General features: G+C 40.3%; 1 protein-coding gene across 8 annotated transcripts in view; it reads right to left on the reverse strand.

Annotated features, from left to right (window-relative positions):
* PAK6 (p21 (RAC1) activated kinase 6) overlaps nt 1-12032 on the reverse strand; it is a 91049-nt gene that overhangs the window by 24472 nt on the left and 54545 nt on the right. For 6 of the 8 annotated variants that reach the window (XM_042472552.1, XM_042472534.1, XM_042472543.1 and 3 more), the window contains one exon: nt 487-1116. In XM_042472552.1, the coding sequence (XP_042328486.1) occupies nt 487-1116 (630 nt within the window). Of the gene's footprint in view, nt 1-486; nt 1117-5314; nt 5375-12032 lie in introns of those variants that run through there. The other 2 variants (XM_042472593.1, XM_042472584.1) reach the window with 2 other exon arrangements.

Below are 12032 nucleotides of genomic sequence, written 5' to 3' on the forward strand. Positions count from 1 at the left end.
AAAAAATATCGTAACCCGGAACAGTTTTTTCCAATGTAACTTTTTCGTATCCCGGAAATTTCGTAACGCGATCAATTCGTATCCCGGGGCACCACTGTACTCTGAACTCTTCCCTCTAAAGCTTTCTAACATGGAGCCTTTTGTTCACAAAGAACATTGGAGGGGGTTGCATTTCTAAATAATCGCATTAGAAACATTCCTTTGATGCCTACCTTATGAGAGACAATATAGGTGTGGGAACAGGATATATCCACATATACCATGCATGAGTTAAGATGTGTTTGTGATTTAACACCAGTGCCTGTTTAGACCAGCAGCTATTTCATATTTTGTAATGCAAGCATATTATCCTGATATTACTGTTAACCTTAATCTGTTAGAAGCTCCAGTCATATTCACCTCCAGAATGGCACTGAATCAGGAAGCAAAACTCTAAAGCTTGAAAGATACCAATCTAGTTAACTTTCATGCACCAAGTAAACATACCTTTATCTGCTGGTTGTTTCCAGGTTTGTTTGTGGTGCTGGAAGAAGGGAACATACTTCGCATTAGTCTTCGCTTCAAGCTGTTTTCCCTTGATTTGGAACCAGGACTGCCTTCCCCAGGTGGCCTTGAATTAGTGTGGGTCCCTTGGTAAGCCGGAGGATAGCGCTCCTCTGAGTTTCTTCTCCCTCCAGTGTTTTCTTGGTTTACTGTAGGAACTGGGATGTATTGCTGGTGCTGAAAACTTGAAGGGAGTGGGACAAAGCGGCTATTTGTGCCATGGAATTCTGATGGGCCAAGGGACTGAGCTTTCATTACAAGGCCATTGGAATGAGCCTGGCCATCCAACATGGGTTTATAATCTGGCCACAAGGTCTGCCTTCTAGATGACTTGGATCCACCATTGCAGTTGAGGTAGTTTCCATATTTGTCTTCCCAGTCTGGTTCAGCACACTGTAAGTACATGTCAGTAGGTCCATCTTCACCCAGAAGTCCCAGTGACTGGGCTCTTCTTCTGCTAGTTGGGCTCTTCCCCCTCAGAGTGTTAGAACTGATTAGAGAGAGCTTTTGGATATCATTCAGTATCCCAGAGATATATCCTTCCACTTCAAATGTACTAGCTCTCACAATCTTCTACCACAAAAGAGGAGGAGAAAGAAGATAAACAAAAGGGGAAGAAGAAAAGTTAGTATATTAGGAACTCCAGTTCAAGTATTTATTAATGTGGGGATTCTCAGTACCAACCTGGTGCATGGGCCAAGAAACATTTCTACAACTCAGGCCTAAATACAATTGCTAGCTCCAATCAAGAGCAGACCCAGTGAACCAGTGAAACTTGCATAAGAGATGACCTACCAAGTTCTAAGTAATTCAGTAGTACTACTAGTAGATGCAACTTTAAAAAAACCAGACCCAAAAGTGATGAGAAGCCTACTTTTCAGATTTCATATTGTAGGTTTGGGAGGGCTTGGAGGATCTGTAACTATACTGTTCAACTACTATGATTTGGCATGGACAGGCCTGATTAATCATTCGCCAACCCACTTTTTCATCTGCTTTTAAAATGACCTATTTTAAAAGCAGATGAAAAAGTGTTATAGCAGATGATTAAATCTGGAAAGTAGGCTTCTCATCACTTTTGGGTCTGATTTTTTTCCTCCTCTTCCACCTCCTCCTTTTGTCCTCATCTTACTTCAACTGCTGCAAACTGAGTTCAAACCAGAAATGTAGTTTGCACTCAATTAACTCAGCAGGGAGGGGAGATAAAAGGAAGGGGTGGAATTTTGTCCTTCCCAGTAGGCTCAGACAAAAGCAAACTCTCCTACCTTGTGTGCTCTTCCTCATTAATTACTATTGCCATCTTGACCATGTTCTGATGATGCTTGGCCACATGTGTTCCAGTTTTCTGTGAAATATTGTAGAATATGTCTATAACATGTTTCCACACAAAACTGGCACTCCTAAAAGCTTCCAGATGTGAAAAAATAATCAAGAGCAGAATGTTCTTAGGGGCCACATGTAGTCCACCGGCTGTATTTCCCCCACCGTGGCCCATTCTCATTTTTGCAACATTGAAGTGCTAAATATTTGCTTCTATATCTCACTTGAAATAGAGATTTCATAGAAAAATCACATTTTGCTTTACACCTAATGTCCTTAAACTCAGCTGCCAGATATGTTGGACTATAACTCCCTCCTCAGACAGGATGGCCTTTTGGGTCCTAGTCTAATACAACTGGGGGCATGAGGTTGATAAAGGCTTTCTTACTTGATTTGGAAAAGGCTCAGCTCTACCTGAAAACAGTACAGTTGACCCTCTGCATTTGCAGCTTTGATTTTTGAAGACTTGATTATTCATGGATTTGATTAATAAGTTCTGTCTAGGTCTTCCAGTGTGACTCTATGGTCAATATCCACCAGACACTGTATGGGATGATCTAGAGATTATTAGGGAAGTGTTCTCTCAGGTTAAAAAAAACTAGTGGTTTTTTAATTTGTGGTTTTTCCACTTTCGTGGGAATCCTGTGTCCCTAACGCCATCAAATGTGGAGGGCCCACTGTATTGTACACAGGTGCTATGAAATCATTTTCATACTAAACATCAAAACAATGCAAACATACACCAAATGCATGGACTTGTGACCCTTGCCATTACTTTTAACTAGCTATTTGATTCAGCCTACAGTCTTTTTTTTGTCTGTCTGCTGCCTCTTGTTGAGGGATACATTGAAATGCTGAGGTGAAAATAATCTGTAACACTAAGTCTGTGATAATGATAGTGTTACGTTCTAACATGTTAGCTCAACAGACAAACTTAGACACAGTAGGAAACTGGCCCCATTCTGAGGCAAATCATATTTGGGGCCATGTGAAGATTATGCTGATTCTCATAGGCAATATCCACAACTTGGCTATCCAAGACTCCTACCTCTCCTGCATTTATCAACCATGCAGCTAAGTCAGCTCATTTACTTAGGAAGTGAAAAATGAAGAATCTATTAACTAACATCATCTATTTCTCCACAGGGAGGCTCAATACAATGCCTATGCCTTCCCTTGGCACTGTTCCCAGCCCGTATGGGGGAAAGAATTTTTTTCCCCAGAGAGAAATAGAATTTCTTCTGTTTGCTAACAAATGAAGACTTTCATAAAAGACATGCTGAATTAAATGCAGCAGTGAAAACAGACATGGATCCTGACTAATGTCACTTAAGGATGCAAATCATTAAAAGGCAGCATAGATAAAGTTGAATACTACCTGAGTCATTCACACATGCATGTATGGTAACTGATAAAATAGCAGAAAGTGCTGGCACATCCCATTTGATAAGCAGCATGTTAGATGCTGCTCAGAATTCAGCAGCATGAAGCATAGTTTGCCATGTGGTAAACCGAGATGTAAAGCAGGGTTTTACTCAATTGCAGATGTTCCATTCATGTCAGTGCAGTCTGAAAAGCTACCTGGTGCATAGCTGAAATGGCTACAAGCACACTAGGGTCTATTTTATACAAATGTTTTACCATGTGGAGCTGAGCTCATTGGACAAGGTTTAAAGTGGTCACCACATTGCTGACTGCACATGTAAAAGGTCCTTTGCAACAAAAGCAAAATGGTAAACCCTAGTCACTCAAAGAATCCTTATGCCTGCCAAAAACTCTCTTCAACAGTAAAATGAGCACTGTACACTTTGATCTTAATCTTAGTCACATGGGCAAGATATATCCTTGAATATGGTCCCTGCTGCTACAAATGTTAAATTTGTGCAGCAGCCACATAAATTGAATTTTTGGGTTAAAACACAGTGTGCATGAAGCATGGCACACTCACACAAACCCTCCCTTGAATAATAGAACCTTGAAGTTGGAAAAGGCTGCAACTTCCTGCCACGCAGGAATACACAACTAAAGGATTCCTGAGAGGTAGTCATCCAACTTCTGTTTAAAGACCTCCAGAGCAGGGTAGTCTGCTACCATCCAAGGCAGTCTATTCCACTGATGAATAGCTCTTACAGTAATAAAAAGTTCTTCCTAAAGAATCTCATTTCTTTTCCGTGATTTGTGTCCTAGTCTCTGGAGCAGCAGAAAACAAGCTTGCTCTCTATATTCTGTGTGACATCCATTCAGATGCTTAAAGATGGCTACCATACCACCTTCCAGTCTTCTCTTTTCCAAGCTATATGTACTCGATACACTATGTCATTCCTTATAAGGTTTGGTTTCCAGACTACTGAATATTTTAGTTGTCCTTTTCTGTATATGTTCAATACAAATATCCTTGTCAATATCCTACTTGAACTGTGGCACCTAGAACTGGAAATACTATTCCATGCGAGATCTGACCAAAGCAGAATAAAATGGCACCACTAATTCTTCTGAATTGTGATTCTCCTTTAAAACAAAGCATGCATGCCTTGTTTCATTCCAGGCATGGTTTGCCACAGCTAGATGACCTGATTTCACTGGCACTAATTTTCTCAGGTCCATCTTAGGGGCCAAATATGGCCCAAAATGGATGGATTGGGGCCACCCCAGACCTGCTCGCCCCACAACCGTGGCAAGTACATGCCACAGCCCCAACCTGCCCTGCCACTGGCCTAAACTCTTTGGGGTGGTAAAGGACTGCCTTAGGCAGCCCTGGTGCAACCCCAGAGTGGCTTCAAACCGCTCAGGGGCATGTAGCATCAAAAACCATGCGCCCGGATAGGCTTTATGCAGCCCCTGTTTGATTGGCTGGGTGGCATCCAGGCAACTTGGGAGCATGCAGTGTCAAAACACTAAGCCCTCAAGCTGCCTGAAAGCCAGCTTTTACAGCCAATATGTTTCAGCTGTTAGATATGAAATAGTTTGAGCAGGCCCCTGTCTCTATTACTTTGAAGATTGCTCCTTGCTTGCTTCACCTTCCAAAGGAATTATGTGCACTCTGTAGGCACCTGGCTGTGCTTTAAACCAAATGCTAAACTTATTTAGGAACTGTATCCAAGTAAAGTTAGACATTACTATTTATTTTCTTTTTGTGCAGCATCTTACTTTTTCAACTGATTTATCTTGAATCATTTAATTAAATCTTGCATTAGAAGCTTGGGGCAGGGGTGACTGAAAAGGCTTTTATTTGCTGACAAGATCTGTTTCACCCATATGCCTAAAGCTACTTTGTTATTTAGGAAGTGAAATGAATCTATTAACTAAATGCAAGATGGAAGTACAGTATGGACCTTTCTAAAAAATATTACAAACTGGAATTTCAACATGTTAAGACTGAGATTTTAGAAATGACATGGGTGGTGTCAGCTTTTGATTACTGAAAAAATAAGTGTCTCTCAGTCTGTTTTACCTTGCAAGAAAGTTGGGGATGTGTGCATTTCATTCCTCAAGATGTCATCTCTCAGTGACACTTAGTTAAGCATGTGCTCTGCCTTGTCTAAAGGTGTGGGATTTGAGGAGGCTTTCTGATCATATGAATGCTTCCTGTCACACATCTCCTCTGTGACTGCTCTTTCATACATCCATATCATTAATTGATGTTGCAGCCATCAAGTGACACACATTTTTTTGTGAAGCACAACAAAAGGAGGGAATACAAGACCTGATTCACAAAACTTATAAATACAAAAATTGTCATGGCAGTCACGGCAGGATAAAACTGAGCTTCAGTGTTGGGCTCTGAACAAGAAACACTAGAGTCACTTCTACTCTTATTACACCAGGAATTCTACAGCAATGTGTTTTGCAATTATTTTATTGATTGTATGTATTTTAGTGTTATTATGCAACTGTTTCTTAATTAATAGTTCAGGCTCTGACTGGTTTTAAGAATTTAGAAGGAGAGGGGGAAGACTGGGTTTCAGTGTTTGCTACTAATGAAAACAGTAGTGTTGAAATGGCATCTGACCTTTGTTATATTATTGGTTTGTTTACACCAATGGTAATTAAATTTCCTTCAGTGAAAAGACTAATGCCCAACTTACACATCTGTTCACATCTATTCACATCTGTTGTACATTTAGTGCTACAAAATTGCATGGACTATATATTTATTATATATGGATAAATCTTTGTTTCCATTTACTGGAAATAGGCATTGTTGTTGTTGTTGTTAATCTTATATCCCGCCTTTCTCCCAATACAGGGACTGCATTAATTTATATTACATACATATATAATTTTACTTATTTACTCCCTGACTCCACCAGTGTGTTATTTACAAAATCTTTTATGGACTCACCCAATGTCAGGCCTCTGAAACATGTGTACTCCTTCAAACTGAACACAGCCTACTAGCCAAGTACAATAGGGCTTAACAAGCTTCCCTTCCTTGCTGCATGTCTGGGACCTTAAAAGGGAGAACTTCCAAACATTTGGCATACTACAAGACTAGTGAACATGGTGGCCTAAACCCACATGAAGGAACCTCTTCAACACATATGCCATTTACTGGCTCACCCCTTGTCAAGGCAGATCCTATGTTGTCATCAGGAAATGATTATTTTAGATCCTCAACAATGATCCTTAGATAAGACTCATTTTACATATACAGTATGTATGAAATCTCAAAGCTGCTTAATCTAATACCCATCTAATAAATATGTCTAAAACCGAACTTGAAAGGCTGCACATTATTTTGTGACTTACGGTTGGCTGGATAAAGATATGGCATTGATATAAATTTTTGTGTGTCCTGCCCATCTACCAAACTGGGAATTTTATCAAAAAAGGAGATAAAATTAGTCTGACATGACATGTTTTTGAGAAACTCATGTTGGCTTTTTGCAATTATGGCATTCCTTTCTAAATGCTTATACAGTCTCTGTTTAATTATCTGCTCTAGAATCTTTCCTGGTATTGATGTCAGGCTAACAGGACAGTAATTATCTGGGTACTCTTTTTTCTCCTTTTGAAGATGGCGATTTCCTCCAGTCCACTGGGACTTCTTTTTACCAAGAATTCTCAAAGATTATTTTGTGAGAAGACTGAGGCAAAGAAGATATTGAGTAGTTCTGCCTTTTCTCTGTCCCTGTTAGCATTTTGTTGTCTTCTCCACACAATGGCCCTACCATTTCCTTCCTTCTTCCTTTTCCAACAACATACTCCTGCAAAGCCCTTTTTATTGTTCTTAACCTTTCTAGCAAGCCTGAGCTCTTTAGCTTTTCTGGCTTTCCCTACACATGCTAGCTACTTGTTTGAATTCCTCTCTGGTGAATTCCCAATTTTTCGATTTCTTATACATGTCCCTTTTTAAAACTTACGTCAGTTTAAAGTTCTTTAGTAAACTATCCTGTTTTCTTGAGACACCGCTCATCTTTCCCCCTCACTGGAACTGTTTAAAATTGTGCTTCAGTATCTCCCTTTTGAGAAACTTCCCATCTGTTCCTGAACTCCCTTCTCTTTTAGTATTCCTGACCATGGGATTATGATGAAATGACTTACAAACCAGCCAGTCAGAAGCCAGAGATCCACTAGCCAATCAGGTGCTGGCTGAGGAGTTTGAACATTCCGCTTGGCAGTTGGTTTGAGTCAGTTAGGGTTTAGAATCCTGAGAGATGAAGCTGGAGTTCAGTGGGGGAGATAGTTAGGATTAGAGACTGAGGGAACAGTATTTTGATAATAGACCAAGGAAGGGTCTGTTAGGGCCAGAGAGGGACAGTATTAGTTCTGGAGAGTCTAGAGAGGAGAGACTCAGTGTAGCCAGACTCAGAAAGAGGGGTTTGGGTTACATAATTTCTTGAGTGATAGTATAGGATGTAGATTGGATTATTTGTTAAAAAGTTGGATTGAGGGGTCTAAAATAATGACCAAAGATGAATTACAAAGTCTGATAGGCTTGGAACAGTTCTACAATGTTATTCCCCAGGAATATAGGTGGTTGGTTCAGGACCGACAACCTAAAACCATATCTGAGGCGGCCAAGATAATAGATACATTGGCCTTAATCAGAGGGGATGACAGAAAATAGCCAAGGACAGAGGGAAAGCTGCCAGAAAATGAACAAAGAAATCACAAAAATTGGCATGCCTCCAAAGAGAAAAATAACTAGGGAAAAATTTTCAACCTTGACAACAAAAGAAAACCCCTGAAGTTGAGAGGAAAAGGGGAGCAATGAGAATAAATGACCCTGAGGCTTATAAAAAAAGACAGCTGGTCGAAGGAATCGTCCAGCTTCAATCCAAAAAAATGTTATGAATATGGAAAATTAGGTCACCTAAGATATAATTGTCCAACAATATTCAATGAAGACTCCAGATCCAAAATAAAATCAGCTTATTGTATAAAATCAGTTGGACCTGACATAAAGGAATGTTGCCACAGAGATCAACCTGAGGCAGCAGTTGCCATAGAAATGACAGTTGGAACAGTAATGGACGCTAGTAGGAATATGTCTCCAAAACCCTGCTTATTTGTAACAAATTTACCTCAAGAGTTAGAACCAGAGGAACATAGAGAATTGATACAAATAAATAAGAACTGGGTGTGGGGTTTTCGTGACTCAGGGGCTGAGGTGTGTATAGTTAAGTCACACTTAGTACAACCTCAAGATTGGTGCCCAGAAGAAGAAATGATCTTGAAGGGTTAGGGGGTCCTGCCTTTAAGGCACCAGTAAGCAAAGTAAATATTTCGTTCAGGGAACATAACTTGCAGTGGAAATTTGCAGTATAGGATGACATTCCATTTCCCTGCCTAATGGGAAATGACCTAGATCGATATTTTAGGTTTACAGGGGTAGTCACTGGACAACAAGAAAAAGAAAATTCTTCAGAGAAAGTGAATCCACAGTCGGAAGAAAACCAAGATCAAGCAGTGGTTCTTCCAGATGAAGTTAAAGAGACAAATACCTCAAGCAAGGAGGGATCTGAGCAAAGTCAAATCAAAGCTAACCCCGAATTTAGTCAAGAATGAGGGGATGAAAGTTTGAAACCTTTGTTTGTTTTGGCCGAGGACAAAAGAGACATAGATTTGAGTGAGGAACACCCTCACATATTTAGAGTCATAAAAGACAACTTATATAGGGAAGTCCTGAAGAGCAAATATAACACAAAGAGGGAAGTCCACAAGCAGTTAGTGGTCCCTCGAAAGTATAGACACCAGATATTAGAAATGGCCCATGCTAGTTCATTTGGGGGTCATTTAGGAATAAAAAAGACTACCCAGAGGATATCCTTAAATTTCTACTGGCCAAGGATGGAACAAGATATTAACCAGTATATTAAATCTTGTGATAATTGTCAAAGAATCAGCAAGGCCAATGATAAGACCAAAGCAAAGCTTCGCCCATTACCAATAATTTCACAGCCTTTCCACCGGATAGGCATAGACATTGTGGGTCCATTACCACAGGCAACTCAGAGAAGAAAGAGATACATTCTGACGCTGATAGATATCCAGAGGCAGTGGCTCTGAAAAATATGGAGACCCTAACAGTGGCCAACACTTTAATAGACATTTTTTGTAGACTAGGATTGAGATCATCTCAGATTTGGGAAGTTCTTTTACTTCCAAGTTGATACAAAAACTATGGGAGGTCTGTGGGGTTAAACATTTGACCACATCAGCTTATCACCCACAAGGGAATGGATTAGTAGAGAAAATTTAATGGGACACTGGTCAACATGATTAAAGCATATACCACAGAAAACCCACGAGATTGGGACCTCAAGTTCCAACATTTACTATTTGCCTATTGTGAAGTCACACAAGAAAGCTTAGGATTCAGTCCATTCGATCTAATGTTTGGACGCAAGGTAAAAGGATCTTTAGACCTTCTTAGACACGAGTGGGAAAATACAGTCGAAAGAGAGCCAGAAGATGTGGTATCCTATATCCAAAACTTGATGATGTCCCTAAATCAAGCATTACAAAGTGCCGGGAAAAACTTAAAAGACGGCTCAAGGTCGACAGAAGTCGTGGTATGATAAAAAGGCTTGAGTCAGAGAGTTCCTGTCGGGAGATGAAGTTTTACTTCTGCGAACAACAAGAAGAAACAAACTACAATATGCCTGGTCCAGTCCATTTCAAGTGACAGAGAAAATCAATGACATAAACTATATAGTGGACTTGGGGAAAGAGATGGGATGTAAGTTTGTACACATGAATATGTTAAAGCCCTATCACAGGAGATAAAATCTAGTATTATACGCGGTTAAAGAGACTGAGAATGATGGGATTGCCATTCCCAGTTGGAGACAGGAGAATGGGGGAAATGAAAAGATACAAGCGATTACTCTTGACCCTTCTCTCACTCCACAACAACGAAAAGAAGTAATGCAGGTGTTAACGAAGTTTAAGAGCATCTTTTCAGATATGCCAGGGAGAATAAATGGGATAGTCCATCATATCCACACAGGAGAAGCAACACCTATTGCTACTTCCTTGTACCGTGTTACTGGACCTTTAGCAGATAACATAAGTGATGAAATAGATACAATGTTAACGATGGGGATTATTGTACCATCACAGAGTCCTTGGGCATCTCTGGTAGTTTTGGTGGAGAAACCCGACCATACTGTTAGGTTCTGTGTAGATTATAGACGGTTAAATAAAGTCACCCAAACTGACGCCTATCCTATGCCCAGATCCGAGGATCTAATTGAAAAGATGGGACGGGCTCCGTATATCACCACCCTGGATTTGACTAAGGGATATTGGCAAGTGCCTATGTGCCCTAAAGACCAGTTAAAAACTGCCTTTATTACACATAGGGGATTATATAAATTTACAGTATTGCCATTTGGGTTAAAGAATGCACCCTCCACCTTCCAAAGATTGGTGGACAACATTTTAGCAGAGTTAAAACATTGTGTGGTAGCCTACATTGATGATATCGGTATCTTCAGTAACTCTTGGGGGGAACATATACAACATCTCGCTAAGGTACTGAAAAAACTGAAAGAGAGTGGAATGACTATCAAAAGTTCAAAGTGTCACGTAGGGAAAAGAGAGAGCCGATATTTAGGCTATATTGTGGGTGGCGGGACCATCAAGGCAGAAACTTCTAAAGTAGAAGCCATAGTTAACTGGTCCGTCCCTACTTCAAAAAAAGGTGTGTGGTCATTCCTGGGATTGGCAGGATACTATAGGAAGTTCATTCCAAATTTTAGCAATACTGCCAGCCCATTATTCGATTTAACCAAAATGGATAAGCCTGCTAAAGTTCTCTGGACAGCAGAATGTGATAGTGTGTTCACGGAATTGAAACGTCTGATGACCACGGCTCTGGTTCTGATGGCTCCGGATTACACCAAGGCTTTCATAGTTACTACGGATGCCTCTAATGTTGGTCTGGGTGCTGTGTTAAGCCAAGAAGGGGAAGAGGGTCAGATCTATCCGATCTTATATATAAGTAAGAAACTCTTACCTGGAGAAAGACACTTAGCCACAACAGAAAAAGAATGCTTGGCTATAGTGTGGGCTGTAAATAAATTTAAGCCATACTTGTGGGGAAGAAAGTTCGATCACTCTCCCTTGTGTTTGTTAAATCAGACGCGGGGAAATAACAGCAAGTTATTACGATGGAGTCTTATGTTACAGGACTTTGACTCGGCCATTCAATATGTCAAAGGTAAGGAAAATGTAGTGGCTGATGGTCTCTCTAGACAATTTGAAGAGGGGTAAAAGAAGAGAGACAAGGTTTGTAAACAGGTTGATATGACAATGTATATAAGTGACATATATATGTGTATAGTGACGATGTTTACCTGTTGTTTATATAATGTTATATATAATGGGTAAGTATAATTAATAACTGAGAGTTCCTTGGCCCATATAACCATTTGGTTATGTGTATCAATGAACCTATTAAAGGGGGGAGGTGTGTGACGAACTGACTTACAAACCAGCCAATCAGAAGCCAGAGACCCTAAGCCAATCAGGTGCTGGCTGAGGAGTTTGAAGATTCCACTTGGCAGTTGGGTTGAGTCAGGGTTTGGAATCCTGAGGGATGAAGCTGGAGTTCAGTGGGAGAGATAGTTAGTGTTCGGTCCAGAGAGGGACAGTATTAGTTCTGGAGAGTCTAGAGGAGAGACTAAGTGTAACCAGACTCAGAAAGAGGGGTTTGGGTT

Source organism: Sceloporus undulatus, chromosome 1 (genome assembly GCF_019175285.1).
Source record: "Sceloporus undulatus isolate JIND9_A2432 ecotype Alabama chromosome 1, SceUnd_v1.1, whole genome shotgun sequence".
Classification (NCBI taxonomy): domain Eukaryota; kingdom Metazoa; phylum Chordata; class Lepidosauria; order Squamata; family Phrynosomatidae; genus Sceloporus; species Sceloporus undulatus.